Source organism: Tachypleus tridentatus, chromosome 10 (genome assembly GCF_004210375.1).
Source record: "Tachypleus tridentatus isolate NWPU-2018 chromosome 10, ASM421037v1, whole genome shotgun sequence".
Classification (NCBI taxonomy): domain Eukaryota; kingdom Metazoa; phylum Arthropoda; class Merostomata; order Xiphosura; family Limulidae; genus Tachypleus; species Tachypleus tridentatus.
Window position 1 is genome coordinate 14,524,961 of NC_134834.1, and position 19,003 is coordinate 14,543,963.

At 37.9% G+C, this 19,003-nt stretch overlaps 1 protein-coding gene across 7 annotated transcripts in view; it reads left to right on the plus strand.

Annotated features, from left to right (window-relative positions):
* Positions 1 to 1,254: 1,254 nt before the first annotated feature.
* The window catches only part of LOC143228768 (fat-like cadherin-related tumor suppressor homolog), a 218,393-nt gene continuing 200,644 nt past the window's right edge, over positions 1,255 to 19,003 (plus strand). For 3 of the 7 annotated variants that reach the window (XM_076460097.1, XM_076460101.1, XM_076460100.1), the window contains exon 1: positions 1,257 to 1,828. Coding sequence is in view for 1 of the 7 variants with exons in the window: in XM_076460103.1 (XP_076316218.1) it covers positions 1,807 to 1,828 (22 nt within the window). In the remaining 6 variants the exon portion in view is untranslated. Of the gene's footprint in view, positions 1,829 to 10,069; positions 10,253 to 19,003 lie in introns of all 7 variants that reach the window. The other 4 variants (XM_076460098.1, XM_076460102.1, XM_076460099.1 and 1 more) reach the window with 4 other exon arrangements.

Genomic DNA, 19,003 nt, shown 5'->3' on the forward strand with positions numbered 1-19,003 from the left:
AGACGGAGTGATAAGCTGAAGATTTGTACTTGCACACACACACAAATAAATACTCAGAGCAGCTCTATAACCACTATGTCGAGGCTAAAATTAGCAATTGTTTGGTGTGAATTTCGTGCTATCTGCTCTAGCTGTTCCTAATTTAGCAGAGATGGGCTAATGCGAAGATAGCTGGTCAACACACATATACACTGCCAAATCCTGAGCTATTGTTTTACCAACAAATAATAGGCTTGATCGTCTTGTTATGATGTCCCATGGACGAATGACTTTAGATTGCGAGTCGAAATGCCTAAAACTAGGCTATGCTAGGCCGCTTTAATTAATAGGCTTAACAAGAACAAATTACACTAAAGTTAATATACTTTTTGCACATTTATATTAATTAGCCTATTAATGATTTAAAATTAGATATATATACAAAATAACATCTTAGACCTATGCCATATCTCAATACCCAAAAGGTCTTTCGTTTTGTACTAGAATTCACTAGTTGACCTGGACGTATTTGAATGCTATTTTACGCGTGGAACAAGTCATAGTGTCATGGTTGATGACCAATCATAATTTAGTTAATTTTGATACAAATATTCAACATCTGCGACACAACTACATCAATTAGGCTCTACTTTTTAAAACGTGTCTGATCTGCTTTTACAAACAAATAAATTGCGTATCACCCTGTTATTGTTGGTTTTCTTTGTTTTTTTTTAACTACAATAACGCAGGTTTCTCATTATAATGGGGCCTGGCATGGCCAAGCGCGTAAGGCGTGCGACTCGTAATCCGAGGGTCGCGGGTTCGCGCCCGCGTCGCGCTAAACATGCTCGCCCTCCCAGCCGTGGGGCCGTATAATGTTACGGTCAATCCCACTATTCGTTGGTAAAAGAGTAACCCAAGAGTTGGCGGTGGGTGGTGATGACTAGCTGCCTTCCCTCTAGTCTTACATTGCAAAATTAGGGACGGCTAGCGCAGATAGCCCTCGAGTAGCTTTCCGCGAAGTTAAAAACAAAACAAACAAACAAACAATTTTCATTATAATTTTTTTTCGCGGTCGTCTGTAGCTGACGAACTTAAAACTTAGTTTAGCCTAGTCACCTCAGCAACAGGCTGCACGAGACAAGCACGTGCTGAATCATTTACCTTTATCTGTTTCACAGTGTTATTTTGGAAACGTTTACTGAAAAACAGAACACATTAGTTCGATGGTCCCTGACTCACGCAGAACTGAGATCCTGTTTCTCAACGCTGTTAAAACTAAAAGTTGCTCGTGTTTCCTGCTTGGCCAATCTGTGTTCAGTTCGTGCCAGTTGACAAAACTTTGTTCTTTCAGCCTACGTAAAACTCTCTTCCCTAAGTTACGTCTGAGATGAACTCGTCTAGTCCCCCCTCTTCCCTAACTCCGCCTTTTCCCATCATGCTCTTGATAAAGCAGACAAGACGGGAATGTGGTCGTCCCAAACAGATACCACACCGCTAGTCTTGAAGTGAGGGTCTGTGAACGTGGAAGTATCTACTTGGTGAGTGTTCGATTTGGAAGTGTTATCTCCAATAAACTCCGAGGTTAGGCCTTGGAAAGAAGTTACGTTTTTTTAACGCTGTTATTACTGTTGTGAAAGAGTCAGTTGAAAGTAATGTCTCAGAAGAAGGAAGACATAGTTGAAGTGTAACAAGTTAGATATTTTCCCCCCGTAGCTTCTCGGACGTTAAAATTGGCTGTGTTCTAGTCTACGTTATGTACTGGCTTACAACCTGTACGTATTCCGTGTACGTGTAGAACTGTGTGTGACGGGCCGGGGGTCGTGTATGGCGATAAACAAAATATTGGGTATGTAAGATTTTTTTTACACATTCCATTCACAAGGCTCAAATAATACCTCAGTATTTGTATGAGGCGGTTCATAACAATAGGAAATAATGCACGAGACCTAGCCATTACTAAGAACTGTAATGAAATTGTGATATACTTTCAATTTACATCTAGTACAATTAAACTATATCTACATAACCAGACGAGTTTGTATACGTATATATAAATGTATGTTACATGTACGCGCACGTTGTGAAAAACCCTCACTTATTTAACTGACGCCTTTGTATATGTATACACATATGTTGTATAATATAGTACGTTGTATGTAAACATATGCTGTCAAACAAAGTGTACTTACCTGACTAAAGAAATATTTATTTTATTTTAAAGTAGAAATAATGCATATTGTGATTGTTATAATTATAATTTTTTTTCATATTTAACGTTGAAAGTTCCACCAATAGAGTCGAAATAAGACAGTGGAAAAATGTCCTAGATATGTAATACTGAATTAGTTCCTTTAGGTGAGTTTAAATTTATATTTTTATTTGATCAGTTCCTACGTTTTGTTGTAAAATGTTATATTCAGTTGTTTTACTGGCTCGCTATTCGTCTGGAAAGGTTCAAAGAGTGTAGCACTCAACACTGCTAGTCTTGAAAGGTTCAAAGAGTGTAGCACTCAACACTGCTAGTCTTGAAAGGTTCAAAGAGTGTGGCACTCAACATTGTTAGTCTGGAAAGGTTCAAAGAATGTAGCACTCAACATTGTTAGTCTGGAAAGGTTCAAAGAGTGTAGCACTCAACATTGTTAGTTTGGAAAGGTTCAAAGAGTGAAGCACTTAACATTGTTTGTCAGGAAAGGTTCAAAGAGTGAAGCACTCAACATTGTTTGTCAGGAAAGGTTCAAAGAGTGAAGCACTCAACATTGTTTGTCAGGAAAGGTTCAAAGAGTGAAGCACTCAACATTGTTTGTCAGGAAAGGTTCAAAGAGTGAAGCACTCAACATTGTTTGTCAGGAAAGGTTCAAAGAGTGTAGCACTGAACATTGTTTGTCTGGAAAGGTTCAAAGAGTGTAGCACTCAACATTGTTAGTTTGGAAAGGTTCAAAGAGTGAAGCACTCAACATTGTTTGTCAAGAAAGGTTTAAAGAGTGAAGCACTTATCTTGCCAAATCCGTTGAAAACGCATTAAGTATTATATGTATATATGAATGAATCAGTTTCTAAGAAGCAGGCGTAAAGTTGGATGTACTGACTGTCACACAGTGAGAACTGTCATGATTGTCTGTGTTTTTAGGCTGTTAGAACGGTTGTAACGTAACGAAAACATGTACCGACGTGAATCGCTAATCTATCCAATCGAGGGTCCTAGAGCTGTGAAGCCCCTAGCTGGCTTTTCATTATCCTAACATGTACAGCGTACACGCCATATAAGCCGTAACATTCTGTCGGAGGAACTTCTTGGTAAGTAACAAGGTTAAAGGTCACTTAGTGCCAGATGTTTCTCTATTATACTTTTTAAAGTATTTTCAGTAGTTTTGGACGTTCAAAATACATCAGTAGTTTATAATGTTCTTAAACTTGACGGCTGTGTAGCTTAAAAGTAGGTCAAACCTCAAGTTAATAATATCGTACACATCAGCGTATTGTTACTAGCTTTAGCAACGGTTGGTTAGTTTGGTGTTTTACAGCGCAAAGCAAGTAGGCTATCTGCGCCAACATTAGCATCGGACATTAAGCTTATGCTATGCATTGTTCCCTTCGAAACAATTGCATTTCATTCAGGATTATTTCATTTGAATTACTGGACATTTTCATGGCATTTGGTACAACGGTCACCCTCGCCCTCACTGGTCAGCAATATTTGTTTGTTCTTAATTAACAGAGTGGCTAAATCAGTTGATTTCCATAGTTGTACACGTTCTCAGTTTATCTTCTCACTTGTTTCGTGTGAAAACAAGAAACGCTTTTGATTAAAAGGAAAAATTTCAAATTGATAAGTTAGAAAAGCTTTGTATGTGAAGAAAAAAGTCTCGATTCGAGATTTGCACAGTTTCGTGTTCTTTAACGAGTCGGAATACGACTGAAACAATATCTTGATTAATAATTCCCACAGTTTCTACTTCTATTTGCCCCCGCTAGTACAGCGGTACGTTTCCGGATTTACAACGCTAAAATCAGGGGTTCGATTCCCTTCGGTGGGCTCAGCAGATAGCCCGATGTGGCTTTACTATAAGAAAACACACACGCATTCTACTTCTATTTTGAGATCCGTACTTCACGTGGTCATTATGTTAGCCATAGTTTGTTTCACAGGGTAAAAAACCATTTAAGCCTAAAAAATTTCATATACAGCGATTATTTTTTGATATTTATTATTGGTTGTTAAACACGTGTAATTTATTTAAGGTTTCCATGGTTGATAAACACGAGTATTTTTTTTTTGTATGGGTTTTGATGGTTGCTGTACACACGTGTACTTTTGTTGGAGGTGTCTTCACGGTCGTTGGACACATGTACATTTTTTTGAGCGGCGCTTCATGGTGGCTGGACACTTGTACTTGGAGATTGTAATATTTGATAGTAATTTTTAATTATGATAAGTAAGTTTTTAGTTCAGTAATATTTTGACCACATTAAATGTTGAACTGTAGGGATCGCATCATAATCTTTTTTTGTAGCAAAGCTCTTGTTTGAGCCAACAACGCATGCTTTATGACAGTTCATCTCCAAGTGTCCGAAACTGATTGTACAATGATAGAAGAAACTTCAGCTTTCATACAATGTTTCTTTTATTTATTGTGTCGTTCGTAATTTGTGTACGTGTCAGTCAGCTGTTGGCCCAGCATGGCCAGGGGGGTTAAGGCGTTCGACTCGTAATCTGAGGGTCGCGGGTTCGCATCCGCATCGCCTCAAACATGCTCGTCCTTTCAGCCGTGGGGGCGTTATAATGTGACGATCAATCTCGCTATTCGTTGGTAAAAGAGTAGCCCAAGAGTTGGCGGTGGGTGGTGATGACTAGCTGCCTTCCCTCTATTCTTACACTGCTAAATTAGGGGCGGCTAGTGCAGATAGCCCTGATGTAGCTTTGCGCGAAATTCCAAAACAAAGAAACGTTATCACAGTCGTTTTATTATTATTATTATTAGAATCGCCACTTAAGACTAACTTTATTGAACACGAATGTGTTTAAACGTTGATCAACCCGTGTAATAATAGGCATAGTACATCGAAGACTCTTCGAAACAAAGCTAATTAAATATAGATTTACATCTAAACTGCGTCGTCACACTGACACTTGTGGTTACTGAATGATTTGCAAAAAAAAGAAGCAGTTTCTTAGAAGTTATGTAAAATTAACCCGACTACTATTAGTGGTACTGCAACATTCCAGCTTCTGGTGTATATTTTCAGTTAGAATGATTTGTTGTACTTCGAATTAATTATCTTGTGTGGTCCTGAATGTCCTGAGGCGGTCTCATCTGGTTCTGATATGTAACACGTTATTCTGGGGTAACTGGGTTTGAAATAAGATCTCTTTATTCTGAAGAAATTCGCTAAAGGCGTTACAGAAATACCCGAGTTGTTTTTCTTACAGCGTAAAATAAACACGTGTATACCAGTGCTTTCACATCGTGCACTGCACGTAGATAATATATGAAAGAATCCATATCAAAATATTTAAAACAACGGACGATTAACCATCTTTCCTTCCCCTCGTTTTACTATGTCCCGATTATTCGTTATGTTACCATAGAAACTAGAAATGTGAACTCGAAGAAGCAGAATACGTCACAAGGTACTTTGTTGTTATTGGTTCGTCAGTCTTATTATTACAGCCAGATTGGAACACTATGTTTCAAATATTAATAAATGAAACTTGTAGTTCTTAGATGTTCGGTTTTCCTGTAATGATATGTAAATATATTTTATTTTCCTTATTGCGTTGATAGCAATAAAAACTTGGTTCTCTGGGGACACAACCAGGAGTTTGTTTTCCTACATTATTATGTAACGTGAAAACAAAATTTCTCGTAATTGTCTTTAATCTAAGGTGCTCTTTGAGGTACGGCCCCGGCATGGCCATGTGGTTAAGGCACTCGATTCGTAATCTGAGTTCGAATCCCCGTCACACCAAACATGCTCGCCCTTTCAGCCGTGGGGGCGTTATAATATCATGGTCAATCCCACTGTTTGTTGGTAGAAGAGTAGCCCAAGGGTTGGCGGTGGGTGGTGATGACTAGCTGCCTTCCCTCTAGTCTTACACTGCTAAATTAGGGACGGCTAGCGCAGATAGCCCTCGTGTAGCTTTGCGTGAACTTCAAAAACAAAAACTTTCAGGCAAAGTACAAAAACTTTAAACTCTATATAGGATATATGAAATTATATGATAAATATTTATGTTGGTTAGAAGGCAAGGTCAATTAATATACTTAAAGCCACAAACGTAATTAAATGATCGAATATCTTAAGGATATTTTGTTCCATATACTGGAGCTTCTGATAACTGTCCATTGAAAGGTCACTGACCACAGCAGAACGCATAAAACTGCAAGGAAGCGTCTCGAGACATTTCCCATTAGGCCTTAAACAAACACATCGTCAGTTTGTCATCACGTTTGTTGAGTTTCATTCAAAATTTAATTTTATGTAACATTTGATAAATGTATGCCAATAAGTTTAGTGTAACATTGTAGATTATAATTCAAATCTTAGTGTCATGCATTAGTTAAGTTGTTAGTTTAAGTGAAGAGAAGAGACGTTGGTAAAATGAATCGAGTAGGAATGTTGATGACACTGTTTCTATCCAATCAGATACAAGTGGGCATTTTACAATGGTATACACCAGATGATCCGAAACTAGAGGTCGAGTACCTGTGGTGAGCCGTGATATGATTTAGCGGAGTTGAAACATATACAAAAATATTCCATCTCTAGATATTATACTGACATCTGTAAAGTGTTTGTTCTAACAGTGTACGAACCACGTAAACCCCAAATAGGGGTTACTACAAAGATAACAAAACACATGAGCAGGATTTGGGACTAAAATGGAGGAAGGGCCAAAGGTCTGTTTCAGTTATTATTGTGAATGTCGTGCGTATTCCATATCCGACCAGAGAAAAGTGTGTATGTGTGGGGGGACAGCTACTTCTCTCTTCCCTTACCCCTAATTCCGTCTACGAACAACCGTTGTCTGTGTATCCATTCAGTTGGGTTGGTTCAAGTAAGGGTGCCTTAACATCACGGACAGCTTTAAGCTAAGAAAGTTGGATGAGGAAACATTTCAAAGCCACGTTATTGGTCTCGTAAAAGAAGAGATGCGTTGATCTTTCTTTTCGTTTTCTCGTGAGTGTTCCCGCCATTTTACAAGATGTCTAGTAACATATTTAGCGAGGCCATCAATTGTATATGAAGTTTCTTTAATTATAGAGCACGTGAAACGCGGGAAATTTTTCAAAAATCAACATAGTTTTGGACCAAAAACAGTGAACTAAATAATGGCTTTTAAACTATAGTGTAGGATTGAAAACGGTAAACTAACCAATGACTTAATAAACAGCGCAAAGCAACTTGTTTTTCGCATCAAACACTTGGTGTGATTAAACAGCAGTTACCGTACATGAGATCACACATGAAGGTCATTCTGAAGAAAGAAACAACTCCGGATTTGATGAGACACTTGGAATGATCAAACTAGTCAATACAGAGGTCATTGTGGAACCTCAGAACTTTCTCTTTTTTTTTGAGAGGGTGGCATACACGATATGGACACTAGTTCCAGGGCAGAGTGGTAACTGTTTCTGAAAACAAAACACGTTGGTTAAGGGACTTATAAAAGCTGTAAATAGAAGTTTATGGGTTCTTAAATATAGAGTATCTACTGACTCGTCAAAGTTTAATATACAGCAGAAGAGTTTAAAACATTTCCATTAAAACCAAATAGTTTAAAAAAATACAACAAAACCTTTTACGTTTTCGCACAATTTAGTTTTCGTCCTCAATGGGTTGTTTTTTTAGTGTGGCAGTAAAGAGAGTGTTCATATCTGAGGATGGTGTATTCCTCTGTTTCAACAGTTTTTTACTATTTAAAATTCAATAACGATAAGGTGTCCGTATTCTTGACCTTCGAAAGGGCGCTGTGACGTACCTTGTTTATACGAAGCATCCTGTATGCATTGTTGCTGAAAAGGTTTATCCTTTGATCATGGCATATATATAATTAACTACATTGTTGTTTTTATTAAACATGTGGCCATCAGTTTTAATCCAACTGTCCGTCCTCCAGTCGCTTAGTAGTAATTCTGGTGGCTTATAATGCTAAACTTTTATATGTATATACTCGTGGTGGGCACAGCAGAGACAACCCATTGCGTAGCTCTGTACTTTACAACAAACTTAACAGAACTACTGAAAAGTGTTGCTAACGAAACAGCATTGTTTGGTTTCCTCAACTGAAAAATAAGTATTATTCGCCCTGCAACGAATATGTTTGTTCTATTTGAATAAAAGTTTAACTAAGAGCGACATTAACAAGTCTCCCTTCAGTAATTCAGGTCTGGAGGCTTATAACGGTAAAACTCGGACTTCGATACCTGTAATAGGCACAGCACAGATAGCCCATTGTTTAAGTCTTTGTACAAATAACAAGCAAACCAAAACGCTGAGAAATATAATAGAGATATATTGTATTGAATAGGCTTAGCTAGTTCCTTGCTAATTTTGAGCCTAGTTTAGCTTAGAATCAAAAATGGTAAATTGGTCATCTGTTAAAGAGCCATCTTCATTTAATCCGGCAAGTTTACGGAACCCAATACTTCAGAAAAACACAAACAACAATAAGGTAAATATATAGATTTACCGCGAATGTGATACTAAAAAAAAAAAAAAAATTAAGGGTGAACTTTCAGGATTCGATCGAGAAAATGAAATTACAGGACGGTGGTGGGTTTGTTGAGAGGGCTTGAGACAGTTATGTCGTATTCTGACTCTATAACTGTGACGCATGTGTACACAGATTGGACTGAAAAACAACTCTGTTTCACCGTAGAAGAGCAAACCGTTCACAGACACGAGTTAAAACATCCTCCAGATTCGCTGTGCTTCTTGTCCTGGCTTTAGAAATTGCAGATCGATCACGAGCTCAGTGGCGCCTTTTTCTACTTGAAATATATTTCTTGTTATTGTTCCACCAATCAGATCGTGTAGTTCCAATGGTTTTATTAAGTGCGTAGAGTGGCTCGTGTATATTTCTATCCAGCACCTTTCATCTTGTTGGCCAAAGAAATCTTGCAAAAGTTCCACGAAGGAAAAGGTTAAAAGTCGTTATATGTCAATTGCATTTATCTATCGACCTATCTGTCTGTATGTCGTAACTGTGTGTATGTGCGCGCGCGCACAGACACACACACATATAAGCATACATTTAGTTGTTTATTTTCTGTTCTAGAATATTAATATAACAGTAAATATCAAGTTATATTATGTTCACCAATCATAGGTTCATTTTATTCAACATAAACCAAACCGGATTCATAACCTCAGTACTCAATTTCTGCCGGATCTGAAGTCCGGAACAAATTTCGTTTTGTTTTTTTTTCTTTTCATCTAAAGGCAAAAATACTATAAATCATTTTAAGACTGACTCGGTTGATTTGAGAATTGTCGTTTGGCTACTGTATTCAATATTACTCCAACGCCATCCAGTGGCCTAAATAAGATTTAGGTTCACGATTTCCAAAACTAGAAATTCGGGTACAGGGATTCGATAACCGTTTATCCAGAAATAAAACTCTCTTTATATATACATGTGTGTGTGTGTTAGTGAGAGTTTTCACTTCAAATCTCCTTTCGTTTGGAGATGAACATGAAAAATATTCGGCAACTGATAACCAATCTAACTTGAAAACTGGCCAGGCTCTTCTCTTTTTAAACTTCGGGCTGGGTAAGGCCCTGCCTGACAGGGTGTAAAGCTATCGTGGACAATAAATTTTAACTGGGGTAATTTGTTCCTTACAGACGATCAGAATCGGCAAAGTGATGTTTGTTAAATACAACCTTCACTAATTGTTATTCTTATGGAAATGTTTATTGTCATTCACACGCCTGATGTATTTCGTGTGCACTCTGATTTCACCATGCAATTTGATGACGTAATTGGGGCGTTCACCCACACGTTACCGTCCTCCCCGTCTGCTGTGAATGGTTTGTTATGATGGGTATATTGAGCTTGCTGTGTGTGTCTTTCTTTCATAAGTTTCCGGAAATCTGTAAATGGACCAGCCTTCTCAAGTTTTGAACGGAGAAACAAGCCATCTGGTTAACGACACCCATCACAAAGGCTTGGACCACTGTAAAAATCGAGTAGTGGAATTTGACCGTAAGCTTTGGATCAAACCAACGACCCCCAAAGTGCGGATCGTGTTTCTGTGGAAACAAGGTAAGAACCATGAACCTTGATATTTACAGACCTAACCACCAGACCACGCTTGGCCCCTGTGGTGCTAAAGGTGGAACATATATTTGTGACACTTTTATCTCGTGCGCTTGGCTTACTGGTAGAACTGTTCATGACACTCAACGGGTAAGTGTCGCATTACCAAACGTAGCTTTATTAATTGTAGTGGTTTAATCTGACGTTATTGACGAAGTTTTCTAGCGTAGAGAAATCTATAATGTTTTTAGTGCCTATTAAAGTAAAATAAGGCTTTTGTTTTTAACCCTATTTATATCCAATTCGCGTGTTTATGCGTGTGCTATACTGAAGATAGATTTTGCCAATTGTGTGTTAAATAATATTGAATGGTTATTTTAACAATTGTGTAAATGTATACTTAAGGTGTTTTAACAGTATTGTTTTAAACGAGGTGTGAGTTAAGTAGTCATTTAAAAAAAAATTATACCAGTGTTTCTGACAGTCGTGCGAAAAGATTTGTTTTAATAGTTATTTTATCATTGGGTAAATCATCAGTGAATACAACTAATATGTTTGAATGAATAGAACATCTCTCAAAATAATATATAATTATAGTAATAAGAACTGAGTACTTTAAAGTGAATGTAGGAGCAGAATAGTACGTTTAACAATGGTTTCTAATAACTTGAGGCCCAGCATGGCCAGGTGGTTAAGACACTCGACTCGTAATCTGAGGGTCGCGGGTTCGAATCCCCGTCACACCAAACATGCTCGCCCTTTCAGCCGTGGGGGCATTACAATGTGACGGTCAATATCGCTTTTAGTTGGTAAAAGAATTGGCGGTGTGTGGTGATAACTAGCTGCCTTCCCTCTAGTCTTACACTGCTAAATTAGGGACGGCTATCGCAGATAGCCCTCGTGTAGCTTTGCGCGAAATTCAAACCAAACCAATCAAATAAATTGAACGTTCGTTAAACGTATTGTTAAAATGTGTACAAGAAACACCTTCTTTCTCGTGATTTAATGACTGGTTGTGTGTTTGGTTGTTTCTTAAGTTTTAGTCTCATAACGACATTCTGTTTTAGTTCTTTAGAAAATCCTTGTTATCATAGTTCACGGTCTCGGTGAAGCCGTGGGGGGGGGGGGTGTCTTCTATTCAAGGACATCCTGATGAAAAGCTAAGAAAGATTTTGGCTGTGGGGGCGATAGATATGTCAGGTGAATGAGTGGACTCAAGCGTGCCCTATTGCAGCTCAAGGCCAGGCAGACAACGCCCTCTGTCCAGAGAAGGAACCATTCCCTCTGGTTGTTCTGGTAGCTGGAACATTACAAGCAACCTGCCCGAGTGTACACGTACATGTGATGGATTTTGGCACGAGATACCAACTATACCACGTGGTCTGAAGTGTAATGCATACCATCTGTTTGGTAGTGATTGGTTGTTTAACCGTTCTTCTGGATTAGTTGCGATTTGTGTGTGTAAAAATGTTTAGTTAGTGTGCTCGGTTTGATTGGGAACACAGTGAACGTGGCGCAGTATGTCGCGCTATAAAAAAAAAAAGAAAGTTTTCATGGCTCAGGATAAGCACGTGCGTTATCAACGGTTGTATAGTCATCTGAGTGTAATGCTACGTTAAGTGATTTCCACACAAAAATCATTAAAAATCTTCTCCGAGTAGAACTTAGCAAATTAACAGTACGTACCGTAATTTAAAAGTCCACTACAAGTTTCATTTTGGTGGTCGTATAATAAATATGCGAGATCGTTTCATTCTCCGAAAGTGAACTGATTTGTTTGTAAGTAAAGGTGACACGATTACAAATGTTTCTTAAAGATATTCAATGGAGATGTTACCCTCTGCGCAACTGGACATTGCTATTGTTATCCGGTTTCATTGCTACTTTGTTTTGTTTGTTTGTTTGTTTCTTCAGTATCCGAATTTCCCTTAAACCATAACTATTGCTTGAAGTTACTGTTTGGTAAGATTTTGTTACGTCTTCAAGAAAATTAAACAAATACAAAATCACGATTGTTTTTGTAGGTCCATTGCATTTTACAAGGTAAGATCGCCTACGTCATCAGAACTGAACCTGTGAAAACCTTTTAAATACTCATTTCGCCCAAAATCTCGAGTATTTAACCAAAGAATACATTTTGTTTTGTGAAACAGAATGGTTTTGTAATGTGTAAGGGAGTCCATACAAGTCCATATTACCCAGATGGAGTGTTTAATGTTTTGTATCTAACTTTCTTCACGTGAAGCTCGCGAGGTCAGCATGGTACTAAAACAGTTGAGTTGGTAGTTGTGCACGAGAGTTTGTTTTGTAAATGCTGTAACACAGATAATAAACATTTCATGTGTAAAAGTAAAAACATAATTATCAAACCAGAAAAGCGAAAATGTGACCCTCAGCCCTCCGATATCTTGACAAGTAATTGTAAAATTCGACACCTACCTACAAGTCTTTTTTGTAAACGGTAATTGTAGTAATGTACAACCGACACTAGAGAAGTGACGTATTTATTTCTGTTTCTCATCTACAAATTTATCCACACTTTCCTTAGACTATTGAAAGTTATTTATAAAGTAAAACGACCTCTAGTTCCATCGAGACTTTTAAAGTCGTACGCTTAACGTTTCGACTTTAAACTATCCTTAATCGGTAATGTTACACATATCTCGTGTAGGATGAGGTTCTTGTAACTGTTCGTGGTGCTATTTAATAGAAACGTATCATACTGTTACTTCCAGATAAACATTGGGATATGACTCTGTGATACTTATAAATGGTACTTTGGTTCGACCACACTCGGGGATATTTATAAATGGTACTTTGAAAATGTCATGAACTGAAAGTTAATAATTCGCTCTTACCTTCTTTTAAACGCTGTTAACGTGCCTCAAGTGTCTCTAACATTACCTTACATAGTGAAGCCTACTTCTTTCGCCTTTCTCACGGCATTTCCTAACTAACTGGGTTTGATGCCTCGGGTAAAGTTATTGTATTCGTTCGCTACTCAACGCAGGACTGCCTCACAGATTGACCCCATTTTTATCCCCATACTAGGTACTCCTGGACCCCACGTGGTAAAGGGAAGCTTAAACTTCTAACGTTTTCTACGTGTTCCTGACGTCATATTAAATTTCCATGATTAAACATTGGCGGATTTCTTACAAGGATGTTGGTTCGCGCGTGGTATTTCTGTAAGTAATGCTTACAGTGGTAAAGCTTTAAAATGTATTTTATAAAAACGTGTACTTACAGTTTGTTAAGTAACTACTTTTATTAATATTAATTTCGTGTTTGTGTTTTAAGTTAAGCACAAAGATCGATGGGCTCTCTGCCATCACGAGTTTCGAAACCTGGTTTTTAGCGTTGTACGTCCACCGACACACCGCTGTGAAAATATGAATAGGGTCACACCTCCTTGACTGTCGGCCATCGTGAACTTTCTATGGTAGTATTCAGTCTAGCTGAACTTGTTGTAACACCTAACGGAATCAATGCTGGAGAATTATTAAAAAACTATGCTTCCAATAAAGTGAATTAATACTCTACAGGTACTGCTACGCTGTAAATAATTAAGATGTAATATATAATGCTCCCAGTTACTCAGTGGTGAATCTGGGAAGTTCTTAGTACAAAAATGATGTGTGTGTGTCACCATCTGACACCCACAGTTGGCTAGCTCAATTACCATAATTTCCGACATGGTAAATGAAGACTGTCCGACAATGTAATTGGGCTACTTCGTCTGAAGATTTGTGCCCGAGGAGGACAACAAAAAGTCCCAGAAATGGAGCAAATTATAACAATAAAAATGTGGTTTCGATACATACGATTGGCAAAGCACAGGTGGCCTTTGTGTAGAAACGAACAGCAAAAATATAAAACTGATGTAGTACAAGAAATTAAGGTACAAGTTTGGAGGATGAAATAAACGTATAGAATTAGGCTTAGCATTCCTACTTGCATTACAAAACGTGATTGATAAAAATGAAGTTGGTCAACCGACAATTAAGTTTGAGACTTAACATAATTTTGTCAGTTTAATTGGTAAACGATACCGGCTGTGTATTGGAAAAGGATATATTTATCTTAGCTAGTACGACAGTTGTGTGATTTTTGGGGTTTGTTTATTTCAAATATACTTGCAAAGCGATGGAACGTATTGTTTTATCAGTTGAATCATCTCACTGTTGTTATTTTCAACAGTAAGATAAAGCCAATTTCTCTGTCCTTAACAGTGGTTCTGTGAAATAAATGCTAATTTTCCTCACGGGCATCAAGTTTTTCGACAAGTTTCAAACCTCGGGCAATATCTTTAGCCATTTAATGGAAGAAAAAAATATTTCATTAGAATTATATCTACTTTTTGCTGTAGGTATGTATGCGATAAATTAGAATGTTAAAACTCGGTCTTGGTTACAGTTTGAACAACTGTTGGTAACAAAGCGTTGGTGTCAAGACTTATGTATTCTTGATGAACTCTGTACATTATACATTCACAGAAAAGGTTCGTCCACCCACGAGGGTTTGAAGTACGTGTTTTCGATGCTCACGTTCAGTGGTTTAGCGATTATTCTGTTTACAGTATACGTATCTAGATAAAAGCAGTAGCTGGTGTCGTGTATGTATGTATATAAAATATATAATCTCAGATATTTTATCAAACTGGCAGACGACATTTAAAAATTCACATTACACACTGGGCGCCATCTTCAGGCCAGTGAGCTCTGCGGAAAATTACGAAGGAATTAAAATTTTCTCCTTTTGATCTCGTGACAAAAAAGCTCGTGAGACTTGGGGTGAGTTGTTCTATATACACACACAAATTATTTCTAATTTTATGTCCGTACCTTTCTACAGTTTACCCAATGGGTCAGACCAGATTTGTTTTTTCAGATTTCTTTTCGCCTTAGTAGATTTCGATTGCCTATAAAATGTAAGTAATTTACTGTAACATTGTTTTGTTTGTTTTTTGAATTTCGCGCGAAGCTACTCGAGTACTATGTACTTAATTTTTAAATTTTCTAACTAGGTATTAAGTCTGGTTCATCTTTGATATTTTTTTCTCGTTTAATATACCTAATTAGTGAAAAAGGCTACAAATGTTTGTATTAAAAAGGGCTTATTGTTATGTTATTGTAATATAAATGAACTCACGATTATTTAACTAGAATATTAGATTTCCTAACCGTGAGGTTTATTTTAGCTCCGTGACTGGAATATTAGGTTCCACGAGGTTCATTGTAGCTTCATGACTGGAATATTAGGTTCCACGAGGTTCATTGTAGCTTCATGACTGGAATATTAGGTTCCACGAGGTTCATTGTAACTCTATGACTGGAATATTAGGTTCCACGAGGTTCATTGTAGCTTCATGACTGGAATATTAGGTTCCACGAGGTTCTTTGTAGCTTCATGACTGGAATATTAGGTTCCACGAGGTTCTTTGTAGCTCTGTGACTGGAATATTAGATTCCACGAGGTTCTTTGTAGCTCTATGACTGGAATATTAGGTTCCACGAGGTTCATTGTAACTCTATGACTGGAATATTAGGTTCCTTGGTCATGAGATTCGTTTTAACTTCATGAATAAAATATTAGGTTACATGACCATGGGAATACTTGTTGCAAGAACACTAGGTTTTATGTTCTTCATTTGTTTTGTTAAGTTATTTGTCACACCCACTGTTTTATACAACTCTGATGCTTTAATTTTGTTTGTTTATACTTAAATACAAAGCTACATGATTGGCTATCTGCGCTCTGCCATTTGCCAGCGCTGAAAATCTACAGACGTTCCACTTTTACTGGAGGGGGTGGTTTCAATTGTGACACGAAAAGTGAAATTCTGTTTAGTAATCACAGGGTGCACTACTGCATGGAAATCCAGACCTAAAGTGGCCCAATAATTAGCGTATCGAACTGTTGATCTACTTATCCTGCGTTATATTACCTCAAAATTATATATAAAAAAAACAACAAATTCGCTGCAGGGTACGTTCTAAAAGTAACGTTAAATCCCGTTATTCTATCGGACAAGAGTAGCCCAAGGTTCGACATTGATTCTAATTCATTAGTTCCTTTCTCTTTTATCCAATTAGTGACCACTACCACCGATCTTCTTTGAGTGCTTTGCGCGAATGTCCAAAATCAAAGTCGCCAAACGTTTTTTTGTAATGCACGTAACAGAAATAAGTAGGAATACAGCTTTGTGAAAACAAGTTGCGTGCTATATGCAAGAGGTTATGTCAAGTACAACGTATTATCCAAAGTATTAGGTTGTTTTTTTTTTTCATGAGCCATCCCTCACGTGACCCATCATTTTATGACCCAACGTGTGGCCACACTTGGAATTGCTGATGTTGTTGCTTAGTTAAATCTATATGGTAGCTCCTGTGCGCGTGCAGATAGCAAGTTAGTTCCAGAGCCAAAACTGGGATATCGTAGTTATTTTTACAAGGGTGGGGTGATTTGTGAATTTTTAACTCATCATTGGTTAAGAGAAGAATATTCTCAGTAATCCCAGAATTCATCTCGGGATGTTTCCTGATAGGGAAGGGTGTGTGTATGCGTTTTGGTTCTTTGATCCAAGGCGCGGCATGGCCAGGTGTTTAAGGCACTCGACTCGTAATCCGAGAGTAGCGGGTTCGAATCCCCGTCACACCAAACATGCCCTTTCAGCCGTGGTGGTGTTATAATTTTACGGTCAATCCCACTATTCGTTGGTAAAAGAGTAGCCCAAGAGTTGGCGGTGGGTGGTGATGACTAGCTGCCTTCCCCCTAGTCTTACACTGCTAAATTAGGGACGGCTAGCGCAGATAGTCCTCGTGTAGCTTTGCGCGAAATTCAAAACCAAACCAAACTTTGATCCAACGTATAAAGCCACTCAGAGGAATTCTCTTAATCTGTGTACTCTGAAGACTGCTGGTATGGGTATTAAAACATTATTTTAATTTGAGTACTAATACCCACGCCAGCCCCTTTGAGAATACATTTTTACTTCAAATGGGTTTCTCGTCATCACGAACTATTAGTTCTTCCATATAAGTGTATGTTTGTCTTAATGAAGCAATAATCATAATAAACCGTGTTTCTTAAATAATCACTCTATTTGTTATTGTTTTCTTTTAAGCCACGGAAATTGTAAATTTTCCGCTAGGTGTATTTTTCTTTTCAAAGAACGACAACTGTGGGCTTATCTTATCTTTAAAAAAAATATTTTATTTTTCTAAATTGTAATCTTAATGCCAGTGAGCATGCGCAGCCACCAAAGTACCACTGACACTGTTTCACAAGGACACAATACCTCTGTAAGAAGTATTGTTCACAATAGATGAATTTACTGGGTGTAACTCAACCACTCGTCCAAAGCAAACTTATTTCACTTTTTTTTTTTTACTCGTAAATATTTGGAATACGAACAGAACGGTTAAAAATTGAAAGAACAAAACACCTGCGAACACAGATCTTTAGTCTTTAACGCACTCTCAGAGTACATTGGGCAAATCAGCAAACAGACACACTGAACAGCGAACCCTTGTTATAGGTTCCTTATATATCGATCACGTGTTTTGAAAGCCCCCCCACACAAATACATTATTAATTGATAAATACAGAAAACAAAAAAAGAATTCTTTCTTCGGAATGAATGCTCTGAACATTGGGTGCGGCACTCTAGCAGGTTTTAAGGTCACACTGTATTGTGGGATCTGTACTCTAGCAGGTTTTTAAGGTCACACTGTGTTGTGGGATCTGTACTCTAGCAGGTTTTTAAGGTCACACTGTGTTGTGGGATCTGTACTCTAGCAGGTTTTTAAGGTCACACTGTGTTGTGGGATCTGTACTCTAGCAGGTTTTTAAGGTCACACTGTGTTGTGGGATCTGTACTCTAGCAGGTTTTTAAGGTCACACTGTGTTGTGGGATCTGTACTCTAGCAGGTTTTTAAGGTCACACTGTATTGTGGGATCTGTACTCTAGCAGGTTTTTAAGGTCACACTGTGTAGTGGGATTTGTACTCTAGCAGGTTTTTAAGGTCACACTATGTAGTGGGATCTGTACTCTATCAGGTTTTAAGGTCACTGTGTAGTGGGATCTGTACTCTGGCAGGTTTTTAAGGTCACACTGTGTAGTGGGATTTGTACTCTAGCAGGTTTTAAGGTCACACTGTGTAGTGGGATTTGTACTCTAGCAGGTTTTAAGGTCACACTGTGTAGTGGGATTTGTACTCTAGCAGGTTTTAAGGTCACACTGTATAGTGAGATTTGTACTCTAGCGGGTTTTTAAGGTCACACTGTGTAGTGAGATTTGTACTCTAGCGGGTTTTTAAGGTCACACTGTGTAGTGAGATTTGTACTCTAGCGGGTTTTTAAGGTCACACTGTGTTGTGGGATCTGTACTCTAGCAGGTTTTTAAGGTCACACTGTGTTGTGGGATCTGTACTCTAGCAGGTTTTTAAGGTCACACTGTATTGTGGGATCTGTACTCTAGCAGGTTTTTAAGGTCACACTGTATTGTGGGATTTGTACTCTAGCAGGTTTTTAAGGTCACACCGTACACGCTATGGAAATGTACAAGTCTCATAATACTGTGTATATTACCTTGTAACACCGCTTTGTTGTCAAATCTCATCACGACTAAATACCTTTTATATGACTGTAATGCGCATGCGTTTGACATAAATAATACTTAGTACTATAAAAAGCAACATAGACCAACAACACATTTAATGAAGTTTGTAATATTTGAGAAGATTGGCCAAGTTG